The sequence below is a fragment of the Oncorhynchus kisutch genome, linkage group LG19 (assembly GCF_002021735.2).
Source record: "Oncorhynchus kisutch isolate 150728-3 linkage group LG19, Okis_V2, whole genome shotgun sequence".
NCBI classification, from domain to species: domain Eukaryota; kingdom Metazoa; phylum Chordata; class Actinopteri; order Salmoniformes; family Salmonidae; genus Oncorhynchus; species Oncorhynchus kisutch.
This window is the reverse complement of record NC_034192.2, coordinates 27,207,293-27,224,715: the sequence shown is the minus strand read 5'-3', so window position 1 is coordinate 27,224,715 and position 17,423 is coordinate 27,207,293. Positions and strand designations below refer to the sequence as shown.

At 41.7% G+C, this 17,423-nt stretch overlaps 1 protein-coding gene across 1 annotated transcript; it reads left to right on the top strand.

Moving 5' to 3' along the window:
* Positions 1–1,454: 1,454 nt before the first annotated feature.
* LOC109864945 (LON peptidase N-terminal domain and RING finger protein 3) lies at positions 1,455–12,770 on the top strand. The gene is made up of 10 exons (XM_020453033.2): positions 1,455–2,267; positions 6,401–6,519; positions 6,635–6,913; positions 7,029–7,266; positions 7,392–7,482; positions 7,850–8,086; positions 8,220–8,378; positions 9,795–9,957; positions 10,068–10,217; positions 11,896–12,770. Exons 1-10 carry the CDS (start codon positions 1,616–1,618, stop codon positions 12,055–12,057), a joined length of 2,250 nt encoding a protein of 749 aa, XP_020308622.1. The 5' UTR covers positions 1,455–1,615; the 3' UTR covers positions 12,058–12,770.
* Positions 12,771–17,423: the final 4,653 nt, after the last annotated feature.

Genomic DNA, 17,423 nt, shown 5'->3' with positions numbered 1-17,423 from the left:
AGGACAGGAGAAGTACTCCAGATATAACAAACTGACCCCAGCCCCCCGACACATAAACTACTGCAGCATAAATACTGGAGGCTGAGACAGGAGGGGTTTGTGTTTTTAATGTTTTGTTTAAAGTAAATGTAGTGTTTGTTTCATTATGGTACTTATAACCATGTGATTACCTATAGGACCATAACATAAAGTTGCCCAAGAATTGCAAATGACATTGGAAAAAGTTATGGTTCGGCCACAGGATTTGGGCAAAACCTCCTCATCCAGGTCTAGGCGAGCTGACTGGGTCACTGTCACGGGTGTCGTTGGAAGAAGAGGACCAAGGTGCAGCGTTGTGAGGATACATTTTCTCTTTATTTGGAAAATGAAGCCAAACAAAACAATCAACACTACAAAAACAAAACAATAAACACTACAAAAACAAAACAATAAACACTACACAAACAAAACAATAAACACTACACAAACAAACCGTGACGCTAAAGGCTATGTGCCCTAAACAAAGTCAACTTCCCACAAAGACAGGTGGGAGAAGGGCTACCTAAGTATGGTTCTCAATCAGAGACAACGATATAAAGCTGTCCCTGATTGAGAACCCTACCCGCCCAAAACATAGAAATACAAATAATAGAACATAGAATACCCACCCCAAATCACACCCTGACCAAACCAAATAGAGACATAAAAAGGATTTCTAAGGTCAGGGTGTGACAGACACACCGATGGCCCACTTTCAGGGCCACTGTAAGAAAGTTGCCTTGGCCCTGATATAGAAACCTAGCTGTCTGAAAGTGGGATTGAGTTCATATGCAAGTTTAGAAGACCTATTTGTGGAGCAATTTGTGTAACCCACTAGATGTATGCATTCAATGGACACTTACATTCTATGTCTCAGTAGGATGTAAAGTGACATATAGGCTACAGTAGCCATAATTACATATTATAGAGTTTTTTTTAACCAATTGTGACACATAATTAGGCAATGTGCTAGCTAGAGGCAGTGAATAAGAAGTAGAAGAATAAGACATTTGTTTTCAATCAATCAAGGACTAATGTAGGGTTTCCCAAACTCGGGTCCTCGGGACAGTGTAGGTTTAGATTTTTTTGCCATAGCACTACACAGCGGATTCAAATATTCAACTCATCATCAAGCTTTGATCATTTGAATCAACTGTGTAGCGTTAGGGCAAAAACCAAAACGTGCACCCCTTGAGTTCCTGAGGACCGAGTTTGGAAAACGCTGGACTATATACAGTTATGCTCTGTTACCCGAGCGTCCCGTCATGGAATGCCTTCAGCCGAAAGAAATCTATAAGCATTATTCCCATTTCAGGACATTTACCAATTTCTATCCACAGACGAGACGCTTTCTGTTTTACAACTGAATTATTAGGTAACAGGTCCAATTGGAACATCTGACCGTGGTCACATGACACGGTTTACGTAAGATTTTTTATTTTTTTACAACGATAGTATCACTAATGGTGTTCTATGAATACGTCTCAGAATAGTGAGTTGAACAGGGGGAGAAGACCTCAGAAAATAAGATAAATAGAAATAGACCTACTAAAAGGGAAGATTAATTTAGCGACTATACTACACAACCGCAATCATTATGGGAACGGATAGTACCGATTGTATGCTGCTTCTTGCGGCAGAAGCGTTTCAATCTAAAAACTTCGGGATCGCGGCGGACATATACGAATGCCAACTGCTGCACCTCTCCGACCCTAGTACGCAGCAACATCTCTTGGTGAAACGGGCCGATGCCCTGGCATTCGCTGGTAAATTGACCGATGCTTTCGAGATCTATCGAAAAGCTGCAGAAATCGACAGACTACGACCAGTCCATCTGGATAATCTTATTGAATATCTCTCTAACTGTATTAAAATACAAGATGGGACAGACAGTCAAAACAACAGACAGGAGACACACTCTGATTGCGTTGGATATGATGCATTTACCTGCAAAATATGTTATGGATTTCTATACGAGCCTGTTACCTTGCTTTGTGGACACTGCTTTTGCAAAAAGTGTCTGGACAGAGAAAAAATGCCTGTCTGCTGCAAAGAATGTAATGACAGTCGGCACACCAAACTCAATGATGTGGACAATTATAGAGTTAATGTTGTTCTTAGTAACTTGTTGTTAAAGTGGTTTCCAAGTCAATTACTTGCTGTTAATCTGAGACGTGAGGGGAATGGACTATATTCAGATAAAATAATGGATGCTGCTTTGGAAAAATACAACGAAGCAATACAAATAGGTATGGTATTTTAACTTTTCATTTAAATTCGAAATGCAATTTAACACTTGAAATGGATGGCCTATATCTTATGCAATGTTGCAACAGCATTTAGGCTACTGTTTCCAGTGCGTACATGAGCTGGCCTAATTGACAGCTGAATCAGCAGGTGTGTGATGTAACTTCCGCGTGGCGTAAACTGCTCTACATTGTAACAATTCAGTGGGGAAATTATTATAACAGTGTATCATGTTTATTATTAGGCTATAATTATCCCCTTAATTCAGAGAGATTCATGCATATGACATACATGGGCAGATGTATGGAGGGGGATTAGGGCCAGTTCGAAACTGCTAAATAGGAATGTGAAATAATACATCCATTTTCATTTTCATATCAGTGCGCAAGATTCATGCCACAATTAAATTGCAGTTTTAAATGAAAATAGAAAATGGTTAAAGGAGAATTGTAAATGGTAAACAGATTCTAAATAAACATGGTAAATGGAAAAAGCCAAATGGTAAACAGAAATTCGTAAATGCAATTACATAGTGAAATTGAAATAGATATTTTCATTTGTCAACTACCCAATTAAGAATTCTATTTTCAATTAACAATGTCAAAGTGTATGCAAATTACTTATTGGAGGCATGAACCAGGAGAGCAACACCACACCGCCATGTAGTAGTTAATTAATTTGAAACTAGTGTAACCAACAAACAGGGTGCGAACCCAGGTCTTCTGCGCACCAAAAAAGCATAGGCCCACTAAACTGAAGCCTAGGCATTGATACTGGGAGCCAATGCAACTCTTCATGTCTCAGGTAAGGTTAGGCCTACTCATCATGCATGTGTGGTAACTGAACCAACTCAGTTACTGATCACCATCTGTTTGTCCTCCTCCTCCTCCTCCTCCTCACAGAGACCCATCTGAGCCACAGCACATATATGATTAACAGGGTTTGAACAAGTGTCTTCTGCACATCAGAAGAGCACATTAGTACGCTAAACCAACGATTATAGCTAACTCTTAAGGTTTTGGGTAAGGTTACTCATCATCCGAACAACTAGGGAAAAACTGGTTCGGTGACCACGCACATGTGATGAGTAACTTTGCACAGTGTTGAATAACTTTGCCTGAAACCAGAAAGTTTGCTTTGGCTCCCCAAGCTAAAGCTTTGGCTTAGCAGCATGTTCTTCTGGTGTACAGGACACCAGGTTTGAACCCGGTTGCACTAGTCTAAAATCAATGCACAGAGAGCGTGACATGGTTAGGATGTATCACTGTATGGTGGTGTTGTGTTTATCTCCTGGTTCACACCTCCAGGAAGTAATTTGCATACACTTAAAACATTTTAGGAGAAAAAAGAATGCTAAATAGGGCAGTTAGAAAATGATAAAAGCCACTTTCACTTTGAACATTGCATTTTTCATTTTCTGTTAGCCATAGAACATTTTCTGTTGACCATTTTCATTTAGAATTTCTGTTTACCGTTTCCAATTTTCAATTAAACATTTTTGTTTTTTATTTTAATTTTGCAGTTTAATTGTGGCATGAATCATGTGCATTGATATGAACATATAAAAACATTTATCATTTCTACATTTCAATTGAGCATTTAAGTGTTGCATTTTCATACTGGCACTGACCACCCTACATACAGATGGGCGTCTGAAGGTTGAATAAGATGTTATGTAGGCTAGGGGACCAAACATTTCTTAAGGTAAAAAACAATAAAACAAATGTAGGTCAAGGGTACTAAAAGTTCGACAGCTAACACAGTAGTATTGGTTCCACTCAAAATGTTATTAGTCACATGCGCCGAATACAACAGGTAGACCTTACAGTAAAATTCTTACTATCGAGCCCTTAACCAACAATGCAGTTTAAAAAAAATTCGGAGTAAGAATAAGAAATAAAAGTAACAAGTAATTAAAGGGCAACAGTAAAATAACAATAGCGAGACTATACACAGGGGGGTACCTGTACAGAGTAAATGTGCGGGGGCACCGGTTAGTTAAGGTAATATGTACATGTAGGTAGAGTTATTAAAGTGACTATGCATAGATGATAACAACAGAGAGTAGTAGCAGTGTAAGGAGGCAGGGGGGCAATGCAAATAGTCTGGGTAGCCATTTGATTAGGTGTGCAGGAGTCTTATGACTTGGGGGTCGAAGCTGTTTAGAAGCGTCATGGACCTAGACTTGGCGCTCCGGTACCGCTTGCCGTGCGGTAGCAGAGAGAACAGTCTATGACTAGGGTGGATGGAGTCTGACAATTTGTAGGGCCTTCCTCTGACACTACCTGGTGTAGAAGTCCTGGGTGTAGAGGTCCTGGATGGCAGGAATCTTGACCCCAGTGATGTACTGGGCCGTACGCACTACTCTCTGTAGTTCCTTGCGGTCAGAGGCCGAGCAGTTGCCATACCAGGCAGTGATGCAACCAGTCAAGATGCTCTCGATGTTACTGTATAACCTTTTGAGGATCTGAGGACCCATGCCAAATCTTTTCAGTTTCCTGAGGGGGAAAAGGTTTTGTCGTACCCTCTTCATGACTGTATTGGTGTGCTTGGACCATGTTAGTGTGTTGGTGATGTGGACACCAAGGAACTTGAAGCTCTCAACCTGCTCCTCTACAGCCCCATCGATGAGAATGGGGGCGTGCTCGGTCCTCTTTTTCCTGTAGTCCATGATCATCTCTTTTGTCTTGATCACATTGAGGGAGAGGTTGTTGTCCTGGCACCACACGGCCAGGTCTCTGACTTCCTCCCTATAGGCTGTCTCGTCGTTGTCAGTGATCAGGCCTACGACTGTTGTGTCATCGGCAAACTTAATGATGGTGTTGGAGTCGTGCCTGGCCGTGCAGTCGAGTGAACAGGGACTGGGCACGCACCCCTGAGGGGCCCCTGTGTTGATGATCAGCGTGGCGGATGTGTTGTTACCTTCCCTTACCACCTGGGGGCAGCCTGTCAGGAAGTCCAGGTTCCAATTGCAGAGGGAGGTTTTTAGTCCCAGGGTCCTTAGCTTATTGATGAGCTTTGAGGGCACTATGGTGTTGAACGCTGAGCTGTAGTCAATGAATAGCATTCTCACATAGGTGTTAATTTTGCTCAGGTGGGAAAGGGCAGTCTGGAGTGCAATAGAGATTGTATCATCTGTGGATCTGTTAGGGCGGTATGCAAATTGGAGTGGGTCTAGGGTTTCTGGGATAATGGTGTTGATGTGAGCTATGAGCAGCCTTTCAAAGCACTTCATGGATGCAGACGTGAGTGCTACGGGTCGGTATTCATTTAGGCAGGTTATCTTAGTGTTCTTGGGCACAGGGACTATGGTGCTCTGCTTAAAACATGTTGGTATTATAGACTCAGACAGGGAGAGGTTGAAAATGTCAGTAAAGACACTTGCCAGTTGGTCAGTGCATGCTCGCAGTACACGTCCTGTTAATCAGTACACGTCCTTGACCTGTTTATAGATCTTACTCACATTGGCTGCGGAGAGTGTTATCACACAGTCTTCCAGAACAGCTGGTGCTCTCATGCATGTTTCAGTGTTATTTGCCTCGAAGCGAGCATAGAAGTAGTTTAGCTCGTCTGGTAGGCTCGTGTCACTGGGCAGCTCTCCGCTGTGCTTCCCTTTGTAGTCTGTAATGGTTTGCAAGCCCTGCAATGGTTTGCAAGCCCTGCCACATCCGACGAGCACCAGAGCCGGTGGTGTATGATTCGATCTTAGTCCTGTATTGACGCATTGCCTGTTTGATGGTTCGTCTGAGGACATAGCAGGATTTCTTATAAGCTTCTGGGTTAGAGTCCCGCTCCTTGAAAGCGGCAGCTCTAGCCTTTAGCTCAGTGCTCTCAGTGCTCTACAGCTTATCATGAGAGATGTAAATGTTTATCAAAAATCACTTTCAACAATAATCCAAAATCTGCACATTTTCACTATGAACTAAAGAAAACTGGTATTGTGTGACAGAATGATGGTTTAATGAATAGATGATCAGTTTCAGCCTCTATTTCAATTTCTATTGAATTTGACCTTGATGTTTTCGATGTATAGTTCAAAATGATTTTGTATCAAGATGTCATGTACATTTATACTTTTGGAACAAAGTAAATCTCTGTCTATCCAAGTAAATATATGTTTTTTTATATTTTCCAGCTCCAAGAGACCATGTGCTGTACAGCAACCGATCACAGATCAATTCCAGTCTGAGGAATTACGAGGATGCACTTCATGATGCAGAGATGGCATGCAAACTCATGCCTCTTTGGTCAAAGGTGAGAGTTGGATTTTTTTCCCCATGTTTAATTTAGATCTACCATCAGAGGTTCACAATGCAACATAATGATATTGTTCTACTGATGAATAAACATTTGTTTATTTTTCTTCCAGGGACATATTAGAAAAGCACAAGCTTTAGTCTGTCTTGGGAAATGTGAAGAAGCGTTAAGAGAGTACCTGGTCGTCATTACATTAGATCCTGAAAGTAAACTGGCAAAAAGAAAGGCGCAAAAGATTCTGAGTGATCTTCTGGCCCCTGTCACTGATCAAGTACACAACAGAATCCTAGACTGCACAAGTCTACTATCTTCCAGAAATAAAATCAAAGGTGGCATCCTGAACACCTCAACCTCAAGCTGCAACACCACCACTTCCTCCAAGTCTTACAAGGTAAGAGAAATCGTCCATCTTTGAGGTTTTTAAATACAATAAAGTATTATCATCTAGTGCATTGAGTTGAGCCCATGAACTAATTCAAATGTTCTATCATCACCCTTTCTCACAGGAGTACAAGAATATTGCCTCTCATGAGAAGTTGACAATGTCACCTACGCTGAGTGAACCTAAGACAGGCGGCCTATTTGAGACGATGGCATGCGGCGAAAAGAAAGGAGAAGATCAGGTGGACCTGAATGTCTGCCATCCCACCGTCATTGACAGGAGTGTCTTCCTCAAACGCAAACGTAGCTCATCCGAGGACAGCCAAGTGGATAGTAGCGACACCTGCAAGCGTTCCAAATCTGGTAAATTTGAAGACTTTTTGCCTCGGCCTCTTAAATCATTGGAGCTATATTGGCATGATATTTACTATAAGTGAAGCAGTTGTTGTGATTCACTATCTAACTCAAATGTTTCTCCTCCTTTACAGAAGTGACCCAGAATGAAGAGGCGACTTCCTGGAGTGCAGTGCTTTCTGACCTCATAGACCCGGCTGACCTGGAGTGTTCTCTTTGTATGAGGTGAGAACATCTCCGTGTAGCCATCCATCCGTGACAAAACTTGTAATCTGAATTGTAAGCATTTGCCACTTTGCCAATGATAGTAATATAGTGTTCTGCTTTTGAATCAGATTATCTATGATTAGTGAAACTCACAGCCGAAGATATTCATCTTCCTTTCTGATAGTATGAAACAATAAAGATTCGGTATGACGCAATAAAGATTAATAGGTAAACATTTAGTCTTCTTTTCACAGTTATAGCCTACATTTAATTATCAAACAATGTAAACAAGAAAACCTGAAAGTAAACAATAATAGATTAGCGAGAGACATTGTACCACTCTATTGCACAATATTGTGTTCTTTATCTCCATGGTATACCCTAGGCTCTTTTATGAACCAGTCACCACTCCTTGCGGCCACACCTTTTGTCTGAAATGCCTCGAGCGATGCCTGGACCACAACCCCAAGTGTCCCCTCTGCAAGATGGAGCTGGAAGAGTATCTGGCAGAAAGTAAATACAACAAGACTGTCTTGATGGAGAACCTCATCTGCAAGTATCTGCCAAATGAGCTCATGGACAGGCAGAAACTCAACGCAGAGGAGATTGCAGATTTATCCAAGTACGATTAAAAGCAGCATACAGACATTATCCGATTGCTTCTGAACTGTGTAACAATGACATCAGACACTTTATAAAATGTTACTTCATCTATAACTTTGGATATATTATATCCTCAAACCTTTCTTTTGCAGTCTAAACAAGAACGTGCCTATATTTGTTTGCACCATGGCCTTCCCCACCGTTCCATGTCCTCTTCACATCTTTGAGCCCTGCTACCGGCTGATGATCCGCAGGTGTATGGAGATGGGTACCAAGCAGTTTGGAATGTGCCTCAGCGATAACCTCAAAGGGTGAGTAAAGCCTGGACAAAGCAGAGAAACATTGTGTTTAGTGTTCCTTATTCAGGCAGGGGATATCGGTGCCATCTGGCAGTAAATTTGAATAGCTGTTGTGTCAACTCTTGTTTGGCGCCATTGAGGAGGGCCTTAGGCTATAATCAGAGCTGAGCAGGTATTGCATGTTGTATTGCAGCGTATCCCAAACTCAGTCCTGGGGAGAGGTCTCCTTGTGTCCAAAAAGTTGGGCCTGTTCTGAAATTGACCCAGGGCTTTCTTCCCAGGACCCTACCCGAATACGTTTATGTTTTAAATATAGATACCTGGTCCGAATGGATCCGAGAACAACCAGACCCGGCCCCGTATAGACCCAGAGCCAGTCCCGATCCGAGTCAGGGAAGCAGCAGAAAATGTATATTTTTAGCTATGTTATTAACTGAAGCTGTTAATTCACACACCAAGGAATAGAAGAACGGAGCTAGTATCAGGCGGGGGGCAGGGCCATGCTGTGTCCGGCTGAGTGGTGCGAGGAAGAGGGAGACAGCGGCAACCAAGCCAACTCGCACTAGTTACTTACATCAAGCTGCCAAAGCTAGGTTATTTATCATCCAATCTGATTACATAGTACCTGTTTTGACTGCATCAAACCGAGAAGAGAAGCTAGTTAAGCTAGCTACCTAGCTAGCAGGGTTGCCTAATCATAGCTTCATAGACTGCGCTTTTCACCGTTCTAAACGATAATAACAACAACTCTATTCAAAGTATTAAGTAGCAGCATCCCTGTTGGCTCTTGGTCGTTGAAACATATCCTTCTCATTTAACCTTTTAATTCCGTAATTTTAATTCCATCTTCCATTGATCTGCTAACTTGCTCACCACGACACACACAGAGCCAGAGGCCAATGCCCGCTTTGATGACTTGTGATTGACTGCCAAAAACAACAAGCTACATGTGCCTCTCTTGTGAAAATCCGCAGCAGAATAAATAAGACAATTTTCAATCTCTACTGCGACAGTCGCGCTCTGGTATTTACGGGTCCTTAACAGCAAATTTAGTACTAATATATCAGAGAACCGTGACAATCAAATCTGACCCGGATCCGAGGGTCAACTACAGAATTTTGGACCGGTCTCGGGTCATTCCCGGGTAATGTTCTGGTGGACCTGTGAAGACCTCTACCAAACGGGTGCTCATTGTGGTTTTTGCCACAGCACTACACAGCTGATACAAATAATCAAAGCTAGATGATTAGTTGATTATTTGAATCAGTTGTGTTGTGCTAGGGCAAAAAACAAAACGTGCACCCAGAGGGGCCCCAAGACCTAGTTGTTTAAGCAGATAGTTTATATAGCCTCTTTTAGTGTTTGTGTCACCTGTGAATGACTAAGACACATTTTGGATCCATATCTACTTATTTGCCTTCCCCATAGATTTGCCGATTACGGTAGCCTCCTGGAGATCCGAAACGTGGAATTCTTTGCAGATGGCCGCTCCGTTGTAGACACCATTGGGATAAGAAGGTTCAAGGTCATTGAGCACCACCAGAGAGATGGATACAACACAGCAGACATTGAATACCTGGAAGACGTTAAGGTAATTATTAATCATAAACTAAAGCATTTGCATGAATGTTGTCTGAACTATTTTTTACATGTATTAGTGTATCTTGTTGTGCTAATAAATGCATTTCTTGTTCTGTAAAGGTGGAGGTTGTGGCAGAGAAGGAGCTGCAGAGTCTCCATGATGCAGTATACGACCAGGCCTTAATCTGGGTCAACTCCCTGAAAGAAGAACAAAAGGAGAGGATCGTGGAGCACTTTGGGCGCATGCCAGAGAAAGACTCTGAGCCACAGGTAAATACATGAATCCTGGACATACAGTGTATTCGGGAAGTATTCAGACCCCTTGACTTTTTCCACATTTTACAGCCTTATTCCAATATGTATTAAATACATTCAATACAATACCCCATAATGACAAAACGAAAACAGGTTTTTAGAAATGTTTACACATTTTTAGAAAATAAAAACAGAAATATCTTATTTACATAAGTATTCAGACCCTCTGCTATGAGACTCGAAATGGAGCTCAGCTGGTCCTGTTTCAGTTGATCATGCTTGAGATGTTTCTACAACTTGATTGGAGTCTACCTGTGGTAAATTCAATTGATTGGACATGATTTGGAAAGGCGCACCTGTCTATATAAGGTCCCACAGTTGACAGTGCATGTCAGAGCAAAAATCAAGCCACGAGGTCAAAGGAATTGTCCGTAGAGCTCCGAGACAAGTTTGTGTCGATGCACAGATCTGGGGAAAGGTACCAACAAATTTCTGCAACATTGAAGGACCCCAAAAACACAGTGGCCTCATTCTTCAATAAAATAAGTTCGTAACCACCAAGACTCTTCCTAGATCTGGCCGCCCGGCCAAACTGAGCAATTGGGGGAGAAGGGCCTTGGTCAGGGAGGTGACCAAGAATCCGACGGTCACTCTGGTAGAGCTCCAGAGTTCCTCCATGGAGATGGGAGAACCTTCCAGAAGGACAACCATCTCTGCATCACTCCACCAATCAGGCCTTTATGGTAGAGTGGCCAGGCGGAAGCCACCTCTCAGTAAAAGGCACATGACAGCCCGCTTGGAGTTTGCCAAAAGGCACGTACAGGACTCTCAGACCATGAGAAACAAGATTCTCTGGTTTGATGAAACCAAGATTACACTCTTTGGATCTTAATGCCAAGCGTCACATCTGGAGGAAACCTGGCACCATCCCTACGGTGAAGCATGGTGATGGCAGCATCATGCTGTGGGGATGATTTTCAGGGACTGGGAGACTATTCAGGATCGAGGGAAAGATGAACGGAGCAAAGTACAGAGAGATCCTTGATTAAAACCTGCTCTAGAGCACTCAGGACCTCAGACTGGGGCAAAGGTTCACATTTCAACAGGACAACGACCCTAAGCACACAGCCAAGACAACGCAGGAGTGGCTTCGGGACAAGTCTCTGAATGTCCTTGAGTGGTCCAGCCAGAGCCCGGACTTTAACCAGAGACCTGAAAATAGCTGTACAGAGACGCTCACCATCCAACCTGACAGCGCTTGAGAGGATCTGCAGAGTTGAATGGGAGACAATCCCCAATTACAGATGTGCCAAGCTTCTATACCCAAGAAAACTTGAGGCCTGTAATCACTGCCAAAGGTGCTTCAACAAAGTGCTGTGTAAAGGGTATGAATACTTATGTAAATGTGATATGTCATTTTTTTATTTTTTATCTATGAATTTGTAAAAATGTCTGAAAACCTGTTTTTGCTTTGTCATTATGGGGTATTGAGTGCAGATGAATGAGAAAACAACAATATAAACCATTTTAGAATAAGGCTGTAATGTAACAAAATGTGGAAGATGGGGCTGAATACTTTCCGAATGCACTGTAGATCACACATACGTTAAATCTATTTTGATTTGACACAGTTTATGTTGAACAGGTTGTGGCTGGATTCTTATGGTTATTCTCCTGCTCTCTCCCTCTGTAGGCCAGTGCCAATGGGCCATCCTGGTGCTGGTGGCTGCTGGCAGTCCTTCCCCTGGAGGGTCGAGCCCAGCTTCCCTTCCTGGCCCTGACGTCCCTGAAGGACCGACTCAGTGGTATCCGCAGAGTACTCCTCTTCATGTCCCGCAACCGCTCCTCTCGATGACTCCAACCCTCACACAACCATCTATCTCCTCCATGTGGGTGTCTGTTTTGTCTGGTTTTTGTTTTTATCTGAAAGACCGCATTTTAACGAAAGCCTTTGTGTGAATGGGTTACTATTGGCAAGTGAACTTTAATTAGATTACCGAAATGTGATCCAAGGATTAGAAGAGGCTACTTATGGACTGAATATTTTAAAGTGTGCTGCAAAGGCGATAGTGTTTTGACTTTGTTTGTGTTATTATTTATGAACATGGAACATGTTTACACCACTGGGAGAAAATTACTATTACAATGATGACTTATTATTTCCAAAGGGTTTATTAACCACAAATGACATATTATAAAACCCCAAACCCCTTAGAATGTGTAGAAAATTAGAGGGGAAAATTGCAATACAGCAGAGTACCTTGTTCTGATGACGCTTTAACTGTATCATTCAGAGGATAATGCAATTCTCTTCCTGTTTTGGTGTAGATGAGTGCAGTACACCTGCAGTTAAAATGAGCCATCGTTTCTTGGTATTTATAGGATCTACTTAGCACTGTAGTTGCAGCAACAGCGTAACTGATAGTCACTGTTTTCCATGCATGGTGAGCAAAGATCGGTTGTGAGCTTTGCCTTCAACAAAGGAAGACATTTTTCATTTTGTTGGATGTTACATATTTCTTTGTCCGCCAGACTTTTTTCCAGAGTTTTCTACAGTTCTTTTTATGTTAACGCTAATCACCTTTTTATACAGACGATATTGAACCAGGATGGTTATGCTGTGAAATCTTGGGGAAATATGTTAATTAACAAACATATTTTTTTTATTGTAAGGGGCAATTTTAAGTTATTGCATTTATATAGGGCTTTCGTGGCTCTGCTATTATTTGCACCAGGTATGCTCATAAAGTAGGGGTGACACAAGTGACAGACAAACAAAGTGATTGCAATAACTGTCACCACTTGTGCTGCGTGATTCCTGGCAAAAAAAAAGACAACGACGTGAATGTGAAAATGCAAATAATTGTAGACAAGGGAAATATGAACTTTTAGAGTGTAAGAGAGAGTGCCGGATTTATCAGCCCTGCTGTTTTTACCACTTTCCAAAATTCTCAGTTTGATTTGAGAAGTTTTACGTTTGGTTGTCATGTCCCAAGCCGAAGACACGCTGAAATGATTTTCCTAACCATTCGAAAAACTCACGAAGGAGTTGGAAGACTGCTTCCTGTCATTTGAACCTCATCGTCTTGTCTTTCAAGCTATTGTCCGGTGGAACCATAAACTGTAGCATCAAACACTGTGATTTCTAATCTTTTTCAACATTTAGTGCCTTAAGTTGGATTTCTTCCATGATGCCAGTACCAAGAAGAAGAATTTAGACAAAGATAGCATTCCAGTGAGGAAGACTTGGCCGAAAAGTCCAAACTATTGAGCTGAATATGTGGTATTCTCTTTCGAGTCCTGCAATTCTGGTTACAAATATTGGTACTATAGTTATTATATCTTATCACAACTAAATGAAGGTCTTCTCAATGCAAGGACACAATGTGACTTTTGTATAAAACAACAACATTGAGACTTGGTTAAGGTTGAATAAATGTTTTTTGAATAAAAGTTGATTGATTGGCATGTCAATTCAAGTAGCTTATATTTCCTCACCAAAATATCATACTTTTACATGTATATTCATTTGATCTGGCAGTTGCATGTTAGCCAAATTGTCATTCATCTATATATTTTACCCATTTACATCAGAAAATGCCAAAACAATAGAAATTCAAAGGTAGTACCTTTCTGACCTTTTTGAATTCCACATTGAACATTGCACTAGTGATCTAAGTCAATCTACCTCTGACACTCCTGTAGCTCTTTCACCACAGAACATGCTTATTGATTCATATTGACATGTCATTTGTTTCTATGGAGATGACGTGACCATGGAGTCTTACTTTGGTGGTTGTGTAACACTTGTATAATGGCCTCTAACTGTATGTGTTTACAAAAATGAATGTATGTGGTTGGCATCTTATCCAATGTTATTTTTTTTTGTTTTTTATAGAAATGTAGTCATTGCAATGTTATACAATGTATAAAAAACACAATTCTGAATAAAAAAGGTTATGCTCTTAATTTGTGGCTAATCCTGTGTTCTATATTTCTCTACTTTGGTTATGTCCTTTTCTGTTGAAAGAAGTATCAATGTAGCTCTTTAGAAATGTCTAGAAAGCTTGGACATAACAAATATCTTATGAAGTGGTGCATTGAGTTTACATAACACTGTGAATGTAGGTCACGGTTAGAAGGATAGGAACGCTATTCTGCTCCCCCTGTCCCACTACCCCACATTCTGCAGCCCAGCCTTTTTTTTTGGAGGAGATGACCTGACCCATACCACACCACAGCACCTCCATGACTGGGAGGGATGATGGACTCAGAGGAAGGGGGGGACAAGTAGTACCAATGTAATTTGCAGGCTGTCTGTCTGGTGGGAGTGAGGGAGAAGCCAATGAGGATATTTTTAATAGGGCTTACATAACGGGGGCAGAGTCAGACGTTATGTAAACTTTGAAATCGGGTTAGCATCTGCAGAGTATCCGTGTATCTTGTTCTCCTGCCTTTGAGAGAGGGCATGTTTCAGCAGTAGGTCCCGGAATATCGCCAAATATCGCTTACTTTTAATTTTTTTTACATAAGGTATCCTGCTCTGTTTATTTAGGACCGAAAAATGCAGAAACAAACTTCAGAGTGTCAAAGTGGGGTCTCAAAGGCGTGAAGAAAGGTATTATTAATTAAACTACAGAGAGTCCCACTGGAAATAGATTTTTCAGCATCGGCCTTAAATCAGATCCTTCATCAGTGTGCCCTGGCCAGAGACTGGCCACATAATACTAGTCTTGTGTTACACGCCAAGTAAGGTTATAACTGAAAGGTTAAGGTCACGAGATGCAGGGGTTGCTATGGGAACATGGCATATACACCTAACCCCCGTTTTTACAAAACATGTAACACACTGACAGAAGTAGGGCAGTGCATTGTGTGAAAACTGGTTACCTAACTCACCCAGAAAATACATCTAGGAGGTTAAGTTCCATGTCTGTGTGCTGATGTGATGACAGAACACCTGCTCAGGGCTAGTTATCCCATTGTAAACAGTGTGGGAAACTGCGTGAGAGGGCTGTGTGTCAGAGGGCTTAAGTGTGCCCATGTGAGAAGTACATGACTGTGTGTGCCTCCAGCCCGTATGATACAGTGTGAGCTGTAAGGAGGACTCTGTGCATTGATGTTCCTACTCGCATGATCAATGGAAAGCCTCACATGACGGGTTTGGGAGTGGAACTGCACAGTACAGTGGCTGATGCCCTGTTGCTGCCTGTGGATGGATGGAACAGGGGCTGGGCTCTGGCTGCAGTACTGCCTCCTATCGCCTCACTTCTTCAAACACTTCCATACTGTCAGACTAACTGTGCTGTGCTTGTGTAATGTGCAGACAGCCTGCCCTCATGTCTCATCCTCAAGCTGCTGGTGAGGCTGAGGCGTCATTGCGAATGAATGCATAATAATTTGAATGTGTTTGAAGTGTTGTATAATGGTTAGACATCACATTGCAGCAGATATTGTAGGGTTTGTCTTTGTATTCTTCAATGGAAAAGAAAAGCACAGATCCTTTAGACCTGCAGCTTGCTCCTCTAAAAATCATTACACAATCATTAGGTAGTGTCTCCACGGCTGTGTAAACTTGTTCAATGTACACTGAGTGTGTACAGGCCGGGCCCCTGTGGTGGTCATTATACGGGGCGGCAGGGTAGCCTAGTGGTTAGAGCGTTGGACTAGTAACCGGAAGGTTGCAAGTTCAAACCCCCGAGCTGACAAGGTACAAATCTGTCGTTCTGCCCCTGAACAGGCAGTTAACCCACTAGGCCGTCACTGAAAATAAGAATTTGTTCTTAACTGACTTGCCTGGTTAAATAAAGGTAGAAAATACAGTTATTATACACCTACTGTGTAAGTACCACCACAGGAGCATGGCCTGTACACACTCAGTTTGTACAATTGATGTACAACACATTTGACACAACACTTGTGATAAAACAGAGAGTTTGTCTGCAAAAAAAGGAGACAGACCAATGCTTTGTGGAAACTCTGTTTCACAAATGTTTTGTATCACAGGATTGTGTCAAATGCATTTTACATCAGTTGTACAAGTTGGGCAGAGTGTGTATGGGGCAATAGTCTATCTTGTATTCCACTTGTCTACCCGAATTCAATAAAAATAAAGATGTACTCTTTTTAACACCAGGGGAGGGGGCCATTAAACTGCAAAGACGATTAAACAGTAAGATTTGAAAAGGCTATCAACATGAGCTAAAGCACAGGAAATATCTCTGACACTGAAACATTCCTGAAATATGCAACTGAATGTGTGATCTGTGCTTCCAACAAAACAGCTCACACGAGAGCTTAACCCATGGCCTGAAATGGAAGGTTGTGGAACTAAAAAGAGATTTCATGAGTTAGTGCCTCGGCTAACTCCCCTCTCCGATCCACTATTGTCATCTGAAAGTACATGGTATTATGTGCATGATGTAACAAATACCTCCTCTCCGGTCAGGTCACTTACAGTCAGTGGGATACAGTAGTGGACTCAATGGACATTGGGCATACTGTAGAACAACACTTTTTTTAGTGACGTGTAGCTGAATTAAATACATGTCAAAATGAAATAATAAATATAATTTATGATGATTTTGGTGTGTAACCCTTTAACACTGTGACCATGGCATACGGCTGGGCAATATATAAAATGAATTTCACTAATTCAAATTTATGCTTTTGCGGGATATTCCAAATTCATGTATCGCAATAATCTAGGTTTTGTTATTTTACATTTTTATGAGCGTTTATGTCCGCTTGTTCTCGTTTCAAATATTTTTTATTGAACACACACACAAGAATGGTGTATAGGTATACAAGACAGGTATACAATTCTTATCTAAACATAAAAGAGCATACAGGAACAGCAAGACCCAGAGTTCTGGGTGCAAAACAAATAATACAAAACACGACATACAAAACAAGGACATGTAGAAAGAAAGAGGGTAGATGTCCCCCCCCAACTGCTCGGGTGGCAGGGCCATCACATGCTGCCCAAAGGTAGATTAAAATATTACAATTGAGAATGCGTTAATAAGTACAAATTCACAGCGTCGACTCGTCCAAGTAGGAGAGGAAAGGCTGCCAGATTTGATCAAATGTTGATAATTTATTGTTCAGAATATATCTAATTATTTCTAAGTGTACAGTGTTTGCCAATTCACTGAGCCATAATTTGGTAGAGAGCGCTCCCTCCTTTTCCAAAACAACAACATTCGTTTTTTTGCCGAA